Below are 18,441 nucleotides of genomic sequence, written 5' to 3' on the forward strand. Positions count from 1 at the left end.
ATGTGCCTATCTTCAGCCAAAGAGAAGAAATTCTCTCTTTTGTCGCACGACTCAACCCCTCCACTCAACTTTTTTAATGGGCTGTCTTATGCCCAGCCACTAGGCATTCCCACCTGCAGTGTCATTAAACCCACCTCAGGCTGACGACCATCCTCATGGACCCAAGCCACTGTCAAAGTCCCCCTGTGGCATCTCCCTTCTCCTTGCAACTCCATCTCCTAAATGGGTCTCAAACACAAGTTCTCCACCATAGCATCGCGTACGCTGTCCACACATCATTGAGTTCCCCTTCCTCTGGCAACCACCCCATGCTCTTCTAACCACCCCTAGCTCCTCTCCCTTTATGGCCAGCGTGGGGACGGGGCGCAGGAAGCTGGGAGAAGGGGGAAAAAAGTAAGTTATCTGTTCTATTTCTTAACTTAAAAAAGAGAAAAATTTGATAATCCATAATCAAATTATTCCCGAATTGTCTATTCAAATTCGATTTATGGATTTTGCAACTTACTCATTGACAGAAAAAAATAAAAAATCTAAGTAATGGAACAAACATAATCATAATTGAAATAGAAAAAATGTAAAAAGATAATCAAATAGGGTTTCTAACTCGGGAGATAAATATTAGACCGACCAAAATAATTTATGAAGATAAAAGGTTAGAATCACCAAAAAAACATTTAGCGCCAATGGGACCCTCCAATAAGTCTATTGGAATTGGTTCTGTATCAATTGAATCTCATCATCCATACATAATAAATTAGTGTAGTATATTCATATAATAGCATATGAATAGTAAGAACTAACATTCTTATTGAGACTACAACTCATAAGAAAGAAAATAGATTTATGAATGGAGTAAAATATGCAGTACTCATAGACGGGAGGAGACGACGAGTTGCTGTGAGCTCCACGCTGGTCACGGTTCACTGATAGTCAACTCCTTTTTAAGGTGGAACTAGTCATGAGTGCTTCAATAATAATTAGTATTTAATTTGGAGGGCTGGTGGAGATCAGTCGGTGTCGAGTTCAATTAATTGCAGGATCAGCTTTTTGGCTTGAAACGCCTCTCTAATATAATACACGTACTACTGGAGATTGGATATACATAGCTATCTCTCCCTCAGCTCAGTAGCTCAAACTCCTCATTGATCCCGATCCAGATCTAACTACAAGTACAAACCTTCAAACTCCTCATCCTGATCCAGATCTAACAACAAAATTAACCTCTAGAGTCAGTCCGCATCCAATATAAATGGGAGAAGACATGCCTGAAAGAGGACATAAAACATTGTTGAATCTTCCTTAAAGAGAGACCCTTGTGAAGGGATGTGGTGTAAACCTCCAATCTCTAATTGCTACGTAAGCGTTCTACAATTTTCTTTTATCTAAATGAAATGCTAAATCAAACAACATCCAATAATCCTAAAATATAAACTCAAGCCCTCTTAGGGATAAAATTGACTTGGTCCAACGCATTGAAAACCACTCAAATGAAGAACATAGATCTCTATAAAAAGAGGAAATCTATACAAATGAAGGGAACTCCTCCACATGCTCTTTAGGTACAAAACTCCACTACACATAGCGCCTCCACTAGATCTCTTTCAAGAGAGACATCGTCTTCAACCTCCTAAATTCTAGATTTCTTCATTGTATTAAATAATATGTGAGGCTATGAGAAATTGTAAAATAATCTATTATAGTAGATTCCCCCTCCAAACAATTTGTAGACATAGACTTTTATGTCAAACTATGTAAATCTCAGTATCCCTCTTTATCTATTTTTATTTACTTATTTACTGTTTATTTTACGAATGAACGCAAAGAGCATCGTATCAATGTCCAAATCACCATCGTCAACTGGAGATAATTCCTTCCTCTTTTTTGGCTTATTGTGCAATTTTAGGCATTAACAATTAGTGTCATCTGTGGGATCGACAGAATCTTCTACATCGGAATTGGGAGAAGGATACTCTCTGACTCACGAGATCTTCATCGAAAAGCCAGATAAAATCACCTCAACTTTTCTATTTCCTATTATTTATTCTCTTAAAATTGCAATGAATGGTAAAACAGAAAATAGAGGAAGAACATGTGCAGCATGCATTGCCCACATAAGGGATGCATGGTGTGCACCTTGTTCCTTCGCCAGGCAAAACCTACAACCACCGATAACTCACCGGTAACTCACCAATGATGCATCGACGGTCGAGACTTCTGCCAGTAACTCACCGGATTTGAGTATTGTGCATGTTGTGCACAATGTGAGCAGATAAGAAACCAGCTGCCAGAGGCTGGCACAGGCACCCGTGAGTTGCATGGCGCACCACCAGCTGCCCCCAGAACCGTCGGAGCTTTCTATAGTCAGCAGGGTAGTTCTACCATCTCAAAAGCTGCTTGCATCGAGTATAATGTGAACAGAGGAGGCATGCTTCTAAAGGATCATAATAACCAGGCGTCCATGCGTTGGCGAGCCCATCGCCAACCACCGTTTAACTCACTGTGATCTTCTGTCATGAGGAATGGTGGTTCCCAACCACAAAGGTGTTCCTCCCCACTGTTCCTTGCCATCCTTGCCTATGCGCGCTACTGTAGTTTCTCGATGCCAGCTATTGCTCACCGCAAAAACCAGTTCAACCACCACCTATCTTGTTGACGTCTTTTGTCACCAACATGGTGGCTCCCGACCATGATGCGTTCCTCACCACCATTCCTTGTCACGAAGATTCTTGTTCACTGTCAAGCCTCACCACCGATCACCAGAAGAGTTGTTCGACACCAAAGTCCCTCGCCCATAGAAAATGTCTCTATCCAGCTTGGCTCACTGGTGTTTCTAGCCATTGCCAAGGCACTCCTTGATCTAGAAGTCACGCATGGGTTCAACCGCACCATGCACATGCAAGCGGAGCCAGCCGAGCAACTCCATTCTTCTCGCCAGGCCATCCACAATGGACAGATGCTCTCCGGTCTCACCCCATGCAAACACCTTGTCAAGACATGGCAGCAAACATGCAATGTCTTGCCACCCTCATGGTGAGCGAAAACACATGGATGAGTAACCACTTCGTGGAGGGCCACACTTTCACTGAGTTTGCTCGCATAGTTGATGTTTCTCACCTCAATTTGTGTTGCTTGTCACAGTTCACCTTTGCTCGCCATAGAAATTTTGTCCACCAAAATCGTTCCTCGCCATTACTAGCTTGCTAGTAGTGAAATTCCTCACCACAGTGACTTCAGTCCATGGTTTGCTCACCACACTTAAGTTCCACTAGTCGTTTGCCACAATTACTCACCCAAAGGGTGCTGCTTGCCAGTTGCTCTCTCACACGAAATGTTCCTTGCTAGTTGCTCACCACACGAAGTATTACTCGCTAGTTACACACGGCATAGAGTGTTCCTCACTATTGCTCACCACATGAAGTGTTCCTCACCAGTTTCTCACCATGCAGAGTGCCCCTCACCATATACAGTATTTTTCGCGCCATACACATGAACTTTGCTTGGCGATATAATCCAATAAAAATTAAAAAAAAAAAAAACAAGAAGAAGAAAAAGTCGAGGTACTTGATTCAAAGTTGAATTTGCCTTGCCTCCAAGAGATTAGTGAACAAATAAAAATCATCCATAGACAGAATTATTTTCATTGTTACAAGCACAAGCAAACGATCTTAATCAGAGAGGATTTGAAAGCAGGAACTTAATAACTCTGAATTGTCTCTTTCAAACTTGTTATTCTATTTTTACTAACAAATTTAGCTTTCAGAGATTTTCTCAACAAAACTCCTTGAGGCACCACAAGAATCCCAGTAGCTACATGCTCTAGGAAAATACTTAATTAAAAATCACTGGTGCGACGCGGAACACCGACTATGAAACCCTTTCGCGCATCGCTCAAGCATATTAAGTTGTTATCATTAGAATACATAGTTTGGTATTGCGGTCATCTCATGTCCTCATTGTTGCCAAAACATAGTTGCCAACGGGCATCACTCATGTGTCACCAACCTTCACCACACTTAAGTGAGATGGCTCAGGTTTGCAAACTTTAAACTTGTGATTTGGATTATTTAATCTAATCTGTTTGTTTCTTTTCTTTGGTGTGATCAAGCTCTTGCACCCAACTTTAACATCAACGAGATTGAGGCATCCTCCCGCTACACTCACATCATCAGAGTTACGTAATTAAGGGATCCTCCCATTGAAGTCTTCGTGCCAGAGTTATGCGATCAATGCATCCGCCCACTAAACTCACATTGCTGGAGTTATGTTGTCAAGGGATCCTCTTACTACACTCTCATGGCTAGAGCTACGTGGTCGAAGCATCCTCCTGCTACACTCTCATCACCAAATTTATGTCGTTGAGACATCCTCCTGCTACACTCGCATCCCCAGAGTTACCCGGTCGAGGCATCCTCCCGCTACACTCACATCCTTAGAGTTACAGGGTCGAGGCATCCTCCTGCTACTCTCACATCGAGTTACATGGTTGAGGCATCCTCCCGTTACTTTTACATTGAGTTGCATTGTTAAGGCATCCTCCCGCTACACTCTCATCGCCAGAGTTACACGGTTGAGATATCATCCTGCTACACTCTCATCGCTAGAGTTATGCAGCCGAAATATCCTCATACTACACTCTCATCGCCAGAGTTATGCAGTCGAGGCATCCTCTCACTATACTCGCATTTCCAAAGTTACGCGGTCCAAGCATCCTCCCGCTACACTCACATCACAAGAGTTACATGGTCCAGGCATCCTTCCGCTACACTCGTATCGTTAGAGTTACGAGGTCGGGATATCCTCCCGCTACACTTACATCGCAAGAGTTACGGGGTCCAGGCATCCTCCCGCTACACTCACATTTCCAAAGTTACGCAGTCGAGGAATCCTCCCACTACACTCTCACTGCCATGAGTTACATAGTTGAGGCATCATCCCGCTACATTCACTGCCAAGTGACTCCACTCGCATTACCTTTGGGAATGAGCCTCTGAGCTTTACAATTGCCTCGCTTGGGTTTTCTTTATGAACGAGTCGACGAGCTCCTTGATCGCTTAAGCATGAGTTACAACAAACAAACTCTTACATCTACATAAAAACAGAAAAGCACCAACTAAAAATCGCAGCATGGGGCAAATCTTATTGATTCCACTGAAAACCAAAACTGATCACCAAGCATGGAAATATGCGCACTTTACTAACGATCATTAGTACACTCAATTAAAACTTTCTTACAAACAAACTTCACAAAGACCCATCCTTGAAGACCTAATTGCAAATTTCACAAATTCTTCTTGAGAACCGCTCAAGGACATCTCAATTGCATAACATAACAAGTGATAGACTATGGACCAACTCCCATAATTTCTTTTTGTGTAGGTATTTACAAGTTAGCTCCATTACGGTTGTCTTGAAGATTTTCAAGGCCTTTGTGTTGAACAAGTCGACCTTAAAAATCACGGGCATCTGTTAGGGATAAAATTGACTAGATCTAACCCATTGAAAACCTATCACTAATAATAAGGGAATAGATCAAGTCACGAGATAAGGCAGGGAAGATATAAGACAAGGAAGAGATAAACCAAAAGCAATCGGCTTAAACTTCTAAAAGGAAAAGGTTTCACAAGGTAAGTGGGATTCAAATGAAGGGGACTATCCACAAGTTCTCTATGTACAAAACCCTACTACACATAGAGCCTCCACTAGATATCTCTTAAGGGAGTCATTGTCTTTAACCTCTTGAAACCCTAGATTTATACATTGTATTGAGCGATATGTGAGGATATGATAGATTGTAAAATTATCTACCATAGTGAATTTTTCCCTCCAAACAACCTGTGGACATAGGATTTTATGCCAAACTACATAAATTTTTGTATCTCTCTTTATCTTTTTTATTTACTTATTTACTAATTATTTTATGGATGAACATAAATAGCATTGTAGCGATGCCCAAAGCACCATTATGGGCCATAGATTATTCATTTCTCCCTTTCGGTCTGTAATCACGTTAGCACAAAAGAACTAACAACAGACTATCAATCATCACAAAAAATATTTTTCGTAATGGTTGCATGGTAAACCGTCACAAAAAATACAACAATCATGAAAAATATTTAATGCCGCATTTGTCGTGTCAATACGTTAACTATTTCTAACCGTCCCAAAAAAGTTGTTGTGAAGGTAAAACTTTTTTCTGTGACAGTTCGTCTGTCACAAAACATAAAATCTGGTGTAATGTGTATATTGAAAAGGATATGTATTTGAATTTGAGATTTAATTCAATGTCTCTATATTTTTTAAGTAAACATATTTTTTAGTCTTGACGTAAGGGGTTGAAGCTAGCCAATGGATCAGTCGTTTTGGCCATGGCATAATATTAAAATTAAATCGTGTGCCATTCACTTATTGTCCATTCAAAGCTATAAATACCAAATGCTTATAATAATAATAATAATAATAATAATAATAATCCATGCAAAAAATAATAATAACAATAACAATAATTACAATAGTAATAATTGGAGAGAAGAGTACAGTCAAAGTTCAACTCGTAACAAGAAGTGGAACGAGAAGCTTCCTAGACTTTGTAGCTTTCCTTTAATTATGCTGTGTTGAAATATTTAATCTTATAATAATTTCATTGAAAAGACGCCAGCTCCTTGGCATTTCTTCAACCACAACCATTTGCTCTCTTACCTATATCTACGTACACCTTCTATAACTATGTGAATTCAGCCACTTGATCAAGCCCCAAAAGCCATAATACGCGAGAGAGAGAGAGAGAGAGAGAGAGAGAGAGAGAGAGATGGTCGAAGAAATAGTAGAAAGCGCTCTTCGCTGCCTGGGGAAAGGATTCGACATAACGTCGGATTTCCGTCTCAACTACTGCAAAGGCAAAGAAAGATTAGTCCTGCTTAATGAAGCACAGAAACAAGAGCTTCAAGTACCTGGTTTTGGAACATTCAAAGATGTCTCAGTCGATATCAAATGCGATAAAGGCGATCGAACCAGATATCAATCCGATATCCTCAACTTCAGTCAGGCATACACATCTTCCCTTCTTTTTGTTCTTCTTTGTTAGATTTTATTTTTGTTTCTCGTCGTTCTGGGATTCAGGACTGATGGACAACTCATGGGTTCAGATGTCAGAATTTTTCAACCAAAAATCATCAGTGACGGGGAAAATCCCATCGGGGTGTTTCAATGCTATGTTCGGTTTCCAGCGCGGTTCTTGGGCAACCGATGCAGCCAACACAAAATACTTGGGTCTTGATGGTTACTACATCATCCTATTCAATGTTCACATTGATCGGTTCCCACTCGTTCTCTCTGATGAAGTCCGTGATGCAGTTCCGTCCTGTTGGGATGCCCGTGCACTTGCCAGGTTAGATTTCAATTGACTTTTGCATTCTATACATGGTACAGACAAAATTTATTCTTTTCTTAACCAGTAAGCATTAGAATTAGGAGCTGTAGCTTTGAAGAATCTACTTGTCCGGCTGAGCAGGCCGTTTCGGTGATTGGAAAATTGGGTCAATGCACGATTATCGAGTCGGGTACGGGTTACTATTTTTCTTTGACCCAAACCAAACAAAATTAAAGTGTTTTGGGGGAAAAGGCCAGGCTTTGTTTGCCGGTGGGTTCAGACTTCCAGCCGAACTTAGCCCGGATTTAATGACTAATTGTGGTTAATTTTCCAACTGGATCACACGAATGGGAAAAATCTTTATTCTTTCTAAATATTCATAATTGACAAAAAGAACTGCACGTAAAATGGGACGCGTCTTGTTAACGAGTGCGAACGCCAACACTTTTCAAACTTAGGATGCTTTGATCTAACTTTGTCAAGGGTTCTCATTGCTAATGAAATTCTCATTACAATACTCTCAGATAATTTGAAGAGTAGTCTTCGACTTAGGTTGAACGTTCAAGTTCTTGCCTTTACAGCTGAAGTGCATTTTCTAGACCAAATTCGGGCTTTGCAGGACCTTTCTAAAGTGTCCGTTTTATTCTGTTGTATAGAATTTTCTTAAAACTTCTAGATTGTGAATTTTTCTATAAATGAAAATGGAAAACGCAAAACCGGAGCATTGGGACCATGTCAATAAGACAAGTCTGACATGCATAGAATGTAACATGCAAACCGCCACTTGGCATGACAATTAATTTATTCTTTGAAGAATAATTCTTAATTAGAATTAGTCCAACTCGATTTAAAAATTAAAAAAATATAAATTCAACAATATCAGCGGAATAGGAATTAATATAATTGTATACGTCATATTTATTTATTTATTTATTAAATTATTATATAATATTTGTGCACTCATAATGACACTAAGTATCATTTCTTTTTATAGGATTGGTGTAGGTAATGAATCAATACGTACCAAGGGTAAAAGAGTATATTACTCGGATAAAAGTATATACTATAAAATCAGAATATCCTCTTGTCATGCGGCGGTTAGGTGACAAGCCGATCTCTGACTTTCATTTGTCTAATTCTCAATTAATCTATCCTAGGATGAGTAGCTCTCCAGATGCTTTTACTTGTCTTCTTCCAAATTAATTTGGAGATAAACCTTTAGATTAGGGGTGTGCATCCGGATCCGGATCCGGATCCGGGTATCCGGCCATAACTGGATCCAGATCCGGATTTCAAAATCCAGGCGGATAACCGCCAGGATTGAACCCGGACTCAATCCGGGCGGATAACCGGATTCAATCCGGATTGTAACCGGATATCCGGATTTTTCTGTTTTTTTTACTTAAATTCCGGATATCCGGGTCATACCCAGATTCAATCCTGGTTTTGTATAAAAAATAAAAATAAAAATTCTAAAAATATCTTTATAACTTTAAAAAGAAATTATAGCACTTTTTTTTTTAAAAAAAATCTGATTTCATATTTAAATTGCCCAGATTTTTTTTTAAAAATAATTAAAACACTCTTTAAAAGAATTTTATAAAAAAATAAATTGAAGAACAAAATAAATAAAAATGCAAACTAGATAATATTGTTGTTACATCAATTTACAAAACATAAATTTACAAAGAACAAAATAAATAATAATACATTACAACTAATTAAACTAATACATTGTTCATACACTTCACATCTTGAATCTTGAATTGGGGGAAAAAAATTGATTTCTTTCACCTAGATTTGGTGGAGCATTTTGGGAAATTTTCTGCTGGATTGAGTCTCCATAAGCTGCCAACAGCATCAACTACAACAGAAAAATGAAAACAGAGATACAACATCAATTACAAAAACCTATCTCTAAACCTCACCAATAGTTTGATAAACAGAAATACAATTACAGAGACATAAATACAAGATCATGTAAGATGTAAGGGTTATTTGAAAGCTTAATGCAATAATGTAGGACCAAATTCTCTGGTTTAAGCTTTTAACAATTCAGTTCAAGGAACCATGCCAAATAAAACTCAAATCAAAACTACGAAAGACAATGCATTCCACAGTTTTCAAACTTAACCCATGCATTTCACTAGCATAGAGATCAAGCTCCTTCAAAACAAATTGTAGTTACATTCTAGCCAAAAAACCCCAAATCTGTGAAAAACAATCTAACTTAAGAGAAAAACATGAGTGCCCCACTAGCTTAAGAGAAAAACAAGACACAAACTGTGCCCCAGAAACCAGTGGCGATGGATATTCTTTGTGTAGATGCTGAAAGATATTGGAAATACAAAATCTTTCAAGTACCAACACTTTCCCAGGAAATACAAAATCGATGTCAAGTACCAACACTTTCCCAGGAAATACAAAATCGATGTCAAGTACTTGCTGTTTAATGAAAGGCTGTCATTTTCTCATGTTCTGAAATAATAGAATCCATAGTATAAACCATAATTTCCCATGTCGGTTGCTCTCAAACCTTTATACAATATGATACCATTCATAATATAAACTAAATGAGCAGATGACCTTCAGCAGCAGAAAAAAGCACAATATAAACCACAAAATGTAGAAAAAAGGAAAAAAGGAATATCAAACCCAAACCCAGAACATCAAACACAAACCCAAACAAACCCAAGCGAATATCAAACACATATCCAAGTGAAAATCAAACAAAAATACAGAAAAAAGGAATCCAACTAAACTGAGAGAGAGAGAGAGAGAGAGAGAGAGAGAGAGAGAGAGAGAGAGAGAGAGAGAGAGAGAGAGAGAGAGAGAGATTAACATACCGCATGGCTAGGGTTTTGGATTCAACAAACTTGAGATTTAAGAAGCGAGAGACGAGAGACGAGTGTTGAGAGAAGAGGATTCGGGACGGTGACAGTCGACAGAAAAGCGACGAGAGATGGACAGAGTAACGAATTGAGAACTTGAGTCTGAAGAACGAAGAGGATTCGAGAGAGACAGAGTGACTCGGAGACGGTGACAGGACTCGACAGAGGAAAATGCATAAACCTAGCAGGAACGGCGTCGTTTTCGAAAGAGAGAAAAAAAAAAAGCGTATAACCCGGTTACGGATAACCGGGTTATAAAACCGGATCCGTAACCGGATCCGGGTTTTCTTCAACCGCCCGGGTGTAATCCGGGTGGATAACCGCCCGGATTCACCCGGATTCCGGATTTCCGGACCGGACCGGAAAAAAATCCGGTCCGGATGCACACCCCTACTTTAGATGCCGTGATGAGAATATTCTAATTTAGCAAACCGAACTGTATATCGGAATAGCCACACACCGCACCGTATTAGTATTTTCTTCAGTTTACTGGGTGGTTTTAAGGGGCGTTTGGACATAGTGATAAGACCCAAAATTATCAAAATTCTTATAATTTCATTATTATCAAATATCATTCAAATATAAAATATTTTTTAATTTTGAATTTATAATTTTTTCATCTAATCGTTAAATAATTTTTATCTAAACACAAAAGTCAATAAATTTTTACAAACTTAAAAGAAAAATACAAAAACCAATAATTCTCAAACTTCAAAATAAAAAGAATATTGAAAAATTATATTCAACCAATTTTTTTTAATTTTATAATATTTTTATTTAATTTTTTCTCATTTTTTAAAAATCCTGTAAAATATTTAATTAATTCAAACAATTTCACTACTATTCACATAATTTTGAGATACCCCGAGTGCCCTACTCCTCATATTTCTTGAAACTTATCAAATCAAATTTAACATTACATTCAGTATTCATATTTTTAGAAATGTATTATTTCAAAATATAAATTTTTAAAAACGTAACTAAACTCACGATTGCAACTAAAAACGAATTTGATATAATTCTTAGGGATATGATATCACATGTTTGATTTATTTTTAAAAATCAATTAAATATTATTTATCTTTCAAAACATATCCTTATTATTATTATTATTATTATTATTATTATTATTATTTACTTCAAATGTATAAGAGAAAATATTAAAAAACTACATGAAGTTTATAGAAAATAAAAACTATATGCAAACTATGGTTTTTCTTTCATTTTTGAAATGTATAGCTGTACTTTTCATTTTCAAAGTTTTATATGTTTTTTATTTCGTAACATATAACATGTTCATTTTATGTTTTTCATGAAATAAAGTAATTACTCACGTTCATATATAGACTTAAAAAATGGTTACAATGACATAAAAATAGCATTAGCATATACAATTGTGATGCCCCATATTATAATTAAGAATAATGGTAGGTGGTGAATGGATCCTAAATTGCTTAGAAAAGAGAAGCTCTCTCTTTATAAGATTTCAATGTTACTCTAATTGTATCATTAACTAATCATTTTGGAGTATAAGTCATGTGATTTGGGCATTCTATTAGAGCATTACAAATGGTATCAGAATCTATACTACCAAGAAATATGAGACTTGAGTTGTGTCACCTATAATGAATGAGCTTGACGAGAACATCGAGAATTTAAGGGAGAGAGCTTGTGAAACCCCATATGATAAAGATAAGGATAAATGGTGAATGAGATCCCATATTGTCTGAGAATGAGAAGTTATTACTCTTTATAAGGTTCTAATGAGATTCTAATTGTATCGTTGACTAGTCTCTTTGAAGTACATGCCATGTAGGTTGGGGCTTCCATTAGGGCGTTATAGAGTAACCAAAGAAGCTCCACTGACATAATGCTCCATCTCGTCTTGGAGTTTGTGATACACACCCAAAACTCCAATTGAAACTGATACATTAATTACTTTGAAATCACATCATCAAAGTAGATAGTAATCGTAAAGAGAGAACGTACACTTTCATGAGAGAGAAAGGGACTAAGAAGTAGAAGATGAATACCTTGAATATACTCATAGACATTTACTCCACATTACTAACATTATCGTAGGAGTGAACCTTACTTGAATAGTGAATGCACACTGAGAGTTGCATTGAAATCGTTGGCTTTCTTATTGATGATGACTTGCACCTTCGCTTTGTCCTTGGAGTCTCGAACAATAGGAATATTGAAAGAGAGTTTATTGAAATAGTTAGAGATTTCAAAATTGAGACGAAGACGGAAGGTAAAACATCTCTTATATGTGTCGTGCTACCAGTTATGGTTTCGATAGTTATTGTCTCTAATTGGTTGAAGGGTAAATTGTGAATCTTTGTTGTCCTTACATATGTTGGATTGATGAATGGTAGAGACTAAGTAGATTGATAGGACAAGACTTGCACATCCATACAGCTTGCCTTTGAAATAGACACACAGTTTGCCCCTTTATGAAAATCGCCCACGTGGTGTTGAGCTTTACTTGTGTGGTCAAAGACTCAAATGTATGGTCTACAAACCCAAATTTCTCTTTTTCCTTGTGGGTTCATCTTTGGTGTACAAGCCTCTGTACATCGCCTGGTATCATTTAAGCACTACTGTGTTGTCTGTACCGAACTACTTCTGCAATACACTTGGCTTGCCTTATGTATTGTTAGCGGGCCTTTGCTCTCCAATGTGACATTCAACTTGCTCGCTTGTGCTTCTCATCCCGCGCATTTGCTTGCCATAACGTAATTACTAGCTTTGACTGCCTTCTTCCCAGTTGCGTTTGTCTGCGATGTTGTTAATCCATTACTCGTCATCCTCACCGTTCGTGCATCCCTTTGATTAGGTGAGGTCCTCACATAAACGCCTCCAAACAAAATAATCTTTTAAAATTCCTAAAATTCTAAAAGATTACCCACATCCAAACGCCCCATTAAAGAAGTAATTTAATGGGTCACCATTAACGACGTTTGTATCTTTGTGAACTTAATTTCTTCTAGCATTGCTTGGACAATCCAATGAATACGTACGTTTATGTTGATCATGATAGAAATATAAAATATAACAGAAATTGACATGGAAAATGGGAGAAGAAGAATGAGAGAGAAATATTAAGGGCCAACAACTTTGTTGTGCTCAATTTTTTTTTTAATTAAATTTAAAGTATATATCCCTATTTCTAGAGATATTACATGAAAATGAAACAAATAAGTATTACATGAAAATGAAACAAATAAGTAAATAACTGACCTCCAGTTATATATCTAGCTAGATTTAGATGGTTAATATTCTGAGACACAATTTGATGTAAGTGTTTGACAGATTCATTGAGAAATATGGGACCCATGTGATTGTGGGATTGAGCATTGGCGGCCAAGATTCGGTGCTAGTTAAGCAAGATAAATCTTCCGGCTTGGGGCCGTCAGAGCTCAAACAACACTTGGATGAGCTTGGAGATCAGCTGTTTACAGGGGCATGCAATTTCTCCGCGCAGCACTCCAAAACTAAAGAGAAGGTTCTAATATTTTACACCGACCGGACTTTATTAATTGCAATCTCGTTTATTTTTTGCTCTTTTTTTTTTCCCATGTCAGACTCCAATATAATCAAAATGTTGTTTGTACTAAAAACTTCATGACTTTCTTCTACTGTAGGCACCGCAGGCTTTCAATGTCTTCAGTTCACAACCTATTGCCTTCAATGGCTTCTCATCTGTCAAAGCAAAAGATGTAGGTTCGGTTACTGCGAGTATCGATTTTATAATGTTTACTTAAAATGACAGATGCATGAACAATGATATAAGAATCACAAAAAGATGCTGATTTCGATTTAAAAAAAGGAGAGAAAAAGTGATAGAAATGTTTTTAACTGCAAACCAAATATTAGAGACTTGGGTCTTTATTATGCGAGGAATATCATTTCCAAAACTGACGAGACCAATGCCATTGGCACACTGCCTTTCTATGACAATAACTTGATGTTTAATAATGAAGTAGATGGGTTTTTGCAGGGACTCACTGTCATTTGTTTCAAAAGGGGAGGTGATCCATCAGCCAGTAGCCATTCCGAGTGGCTTCTAACAGTTCCATTCATGCCGGATGCAATTCAGTTTAACTTCATCCCCATCACTTCTCTCCTTAAAGGCGTTCCTGGCAAAGGTTTTTTATCGCATGCCATCAACCTGTATCATCGATGTAAGTTTTGAACTTTCAATAATATCCATTTTATGAAGCAAAACTCTACATGATAAAGAGGGTAATAACCTGAAAATGTCACACTCCAGAAAACGTAGTGCTGATTGGTATAGAGTTCATAAAGAAACTGGATGGTACACATTGCTCTGCCAAGAGTATCATCCAAACGGACCAAAGTAAACCACTCGATGATTCGCTCGGGTTTATTTTCTTAGTGACGAGGGCTTGACCTCTGAATGTTTTACCTGAGATTTATCCTAGTAATAATACCATTGCACCATAGTTTGCTATACATATGTGTATATATATATGATGTGAATGAAAGTGAATTTACTTTCTTCCTAGGAAGAGTTTTTTGGTATCACATAGGTTTTGACATCTTGTACTTTGTGTACTTTTCACTTGTCTTTTGGTGGGTTTGTTTCTTGTTTCGTTTTATATATTTTTCAGCTAATTTATATTGTATTTTATTTGGCTGCAGATAAACCTCCTATAGCCGATTTACAGTACTTTCTTGACTTCCAATTACACAGGATTTGGGCTCCCATTCACAACGATCTCCCACTTGGTTCTACCACAAATAGGGATACTCCTTCATCGACCCTCCGCTTCAATCTGATGGGTCCTAAGTTATATGTAAATCAAACGCAGGTGATCTTCATTCACATTCGCAATGTTTCCCCAATTATTTTATGATTTGTTCAAGATTAATCGAACTAACTGGCATGTCAAACTCAACAGGTTGCAGTAGGAAGGAGGCCCGTTACAGGGATGCGTTTGTATCTTGAGGGCATGAAATGCAACAAGTAAGTGTACATGTAAGAATGCCATTCATTTTTTTTTCCTGTTTCTATTATTCAAGTCTTGTAAAACAGAATCCAAACCTAGTACTTTCTGCGGATCTCATTCGGCTTAACATTGACTCGAACTGGCCATATCTTAGGCTCGCTATACATCTGCAACATCTATCAAATGCTCCAATGATATTTGAGAACAAGATAGATGAAACCTCAAACTGGCGAGGATCAGAAGATGATGGCGATGATCGATTCTTTGAAGCAATCCACAGAAAAATGTTTTCCCATGTATCCACAGCGCCGGTTAAATATGACCCTAGGTGGACGACCTCTAGCAAGGACGCAGTCTGCATTGTCACTGGAGCTCAGCTTCATGTAAAGAAACACGACTCGAAGAGTGTCCTTCATCTCAGGCTCTTATTCTCTAAGGTGTCCGATTGTTATATCGTACAATCAACTTGGGCACAAGGGTCATCCGCATTTTCCCAGAAGTCAGGAATTTTTTCTGCTATAAATACGTCATTTTTGGGAATCCCAGCAAAAGAAAAACAACCAATGGTGGTGGTGGATTCCGGAGTCTATCCTACAGGGCCTCCAGTGCCAGTTCAAACACAAAAGCTTCTAAAATTTGTAGATATGTCTGAGCTATGTAAAGGCCCACTAGATAGTCCTGGCCACTGGTTAGTTACTGGAGCAAGGCTTGACTTGGAGAAGGGAAAGATATGTTTAAATGTAAAGTTCTCTTTATTAAACATTTGTTGACGACCGCCCGTTTTGGGGGGGGGGGGGGGGGGGGGGGGGGGTTTGTGGGGTTGCTGTAAAAGAAAGATGGGGGGGGTGGGGTTTGTGGGGTTGCTGTAAAAGAAAGATGGTTCCTTCTGGAAATTACCTCACAAGCGTAGCAAGTGTCTTGTTGAAATATGTTGGTAGTATAAAGGATTATCAAAGCATTTGTAAAATCTTTTTGTGAAAAAAGTATGTATTCACTATGAGAGTTAAAAATAAAATAAAATGCAATATGAGAAATCTTTTTATCTTTTTATGGTTGTAAGAAAATAGATTACGCAAATCCAATGGGAGAAAAGGATCTTTGAAATTTACTTATAAAAATTGACTCTATGCAAAACTAAACTCAAATTGATACCATAATGGTGAAGTTCACTTTTAGTACCTTAAGACCTGAAGATTCTTGAAGATGAATTAAAATAAAAGATGAAATTAATTTCATTCAAGTAGTGAGGAAGGAAATTAAAGTTTCTATCTAAAAGGTAATTTAGCAAACACTTAGATTGTGTATGAGACTCTCTTTGTTTCGGTTCTTAGATAATTTTCTTATCTAACAATCCGGTTAAGGCATTAATGAACTGAAGATTAAAAAAAAGGGTTATGCTTAGGTTTTTGCAATATTTTCCTAAGAGATTCACTACTTTGCTAGTCAAGCACACATTAATAATCAACTAAGAGAAGCCTTGATAATTTTCAAGTTTTTATTGTGGCTTACGTCAACAACAAATCAAGAGCAAGAGCTGCAATCTATTTTCAATTCGAATCCAACTAGCAACAAAGTAAAACCAACATTTATCAACAAAACATTGAATTAAACTAGGAACCCAAGACAAATCAAGTCTCATTCCACAACCCAAGTTTTAGAAATTAGCTACACATAGTGTTTCTAGCAAAAAAATTAATTTAAGTAAAGTTATCATAAAATCTGAGAAGGAATACCCAAATGGGATAAGCCTCTGAGTTCCAAAATAGCCGTCATCTAAGTGAAGGAAAAAAATGATGTGAAGGGAAAAAAATAATGCAAGATAAAAACTAAAACATAAACTAGTCTCCCAAAACCAAAAGAAAAAAGACAAGAAAAACCCCTTTACGCCTACTGCCCCTTTTACATTTCCCTTATGATTGGCCCCATTTCATCCTACCTCTCCTCTGTACTTCAGCACCTCAAAGTCCCACAAACACTTGTGCTTCATTCAGCTCCATGTATGCACTAACGTTGAGGCCACGATCGTGCCCCTGCAATCCCGCATCGTTTGTGTCGTGCTCTACTTCCTGCAATCCGCAAGCCCACACATGCCCCTGCGCCAATGCTTCCACTCCCGTGTCTAAAAGCTCCTGCACGACCCTTGCCTTTCAGCACAAACATTTTTAGGACCACGGAAAGGTGTGTCAGCTCAAGGGTCAAGGAAATTGGAAATTAACTTTTCTTTCCAAAAATTCTTTGCAGCCCCTAAGTAAGATAAAAGTGTTAGCATCATGAGAGGGGTAAAATTAGGATGTTTGATGTGGCTTAACAACTGCATTATAAATCTTTTTAATTGCATAATATATATATATATATATATATGAATTTATCAATTGGCTCAAGTAACATAATCTACTACATAATTAAGTGCTTAAATCATATTTGGTTAAACAATTTATTCACTCAAGCAGCTTAATCATGCAATTTTAACATATTTCACACACTCTTATTTGTTAACCAAAAACAGAGGAAGACAAAGGTTGGGTCGTAACATACTTTTGCCATACTGAGTCGCAACGACCATATAGTTAAAGGCCACTAACTACCCCTCAACTACTCAAACAAGGAAGATGAAGGAAGAAAGACTGTTGTATCTCTACTCCGCAACCATGCACATTTTCATTAATAAGTTTTCTCATATTCAAGCACCTTACCATCACATACATGACATACATACCCTGGAATAGACTTTAAGATATGAGGCTAGAGATCGAAAAGGGGAGTGAAACAAGGAAAGATGGTGCAAGGGACATGCTTAATGAAGAGTCGTAAGGGTAGGCAACCTAGGCTTATGTGTGTTTTGGAGTAACGTAAGTCTCAGACTTCGGACATGGAAGGAATTACATGAGGGAAAGTGAGGAAAGAGTTGGACAAAGAAGGGGGATGAAAGAGTTAGGCGAACAAGGGCAAGGAAGGAGTTAGCCGAGGAAGTGTGAAGAAAGAGTTAGGTGACGAAATGGCAAGGAAAGATTTGAGTGAAGGAGAAGCAAAGGTATTAGGTGAACAACATATTAGGTAAGCACTTAGATAGGCGAGAAAAGAGTAATGACCGAGGAGCATAGGTACCCTGAGATTTTATGCATAAAGCATGTTATGTGTAATACATTATGATTGAGAATGCTTACGGCACATCCTAAATGTTATAGGTTTGAGGTTTGGAGGCATG

The 18,441-nt window shown here is 37.7% G+C and overlaps 1 protein-coding gene across 1 annotated transcript; it reads left to right on the plus strand.

Moving 5' to 3' along the window:
- Nucleotides 1-6,652: 6,652 nt before the first annotated feature.
- On the plus strand, nucleotides 6,653-16,009 carry LOC122311867 (MACPF domain-containing protein At1g14780). The gene is made up of 8 exons (XM_043126628.1): nucleotides 6,653-7,042; nucleotides 7,143-7,384; nucleotides 13,576-13,768; nucleotides 13,908-13,982; nucleotides 14,264-14,447; nucleotides 14,929-15,098; nucleotides 15,189-15,253; nucleotides 15,391-16,009. The coding sequence occupies exons 1-8, from the start codon at nucleotides 6,806-6,808 to the stop codon at nucleotides 16,004-16,006; spliced, it is 1,782 nt and encodes a 593-aa protein (XP_042982562.1). The 5' UTR covers nucleotides 6,653-6,805; the 3' UTR covers nucleotides 16,007-16,009.
- Nucleotides 16,010-18,441: the final 2,432 nt, after the last annotated feature.

Source organism: Carya illinoinensis, chromosome 5, assembly GCF_018687715.1.
Source record: "Carya illinoinensis cultivar Pawnee chromosome 5, C.illinoinensisPawnee_v1, whole genome shotgun sequence".
Lineage (NCBI taxonomy): Eukaryota > Viridiplantae > Streptophyta > Magnoliopsida > Fagales > Juglandaceae > Carya > Carya illinoinensis.

Excerpts from the sequence above, each read along its gene's own strand:
- LOC122311867 (XM_043126628.1), top strand. The coding sequence starts at position 6,806 with ATGGTCGAAGAAATAGTAGAAAGCGCTCTTCGCTGCCTGGGGAAAGGA. Across the intron at positions 7,385-13,575 it reads GATGCCCGTGCACTTGCCAG|ATTCATTGAGAAATATGGGA; the intron begins GTTAGATTTCAA and ends AGTGTTTGACAG. Across the intron at positions 13,769-13,907 it reads ACTCCAAAACTAAAGAGAAG|GCACCGCAGGCTTTCAATGT; the intron begins GTTCTAATATTT and ends CTTCTACTGTAG.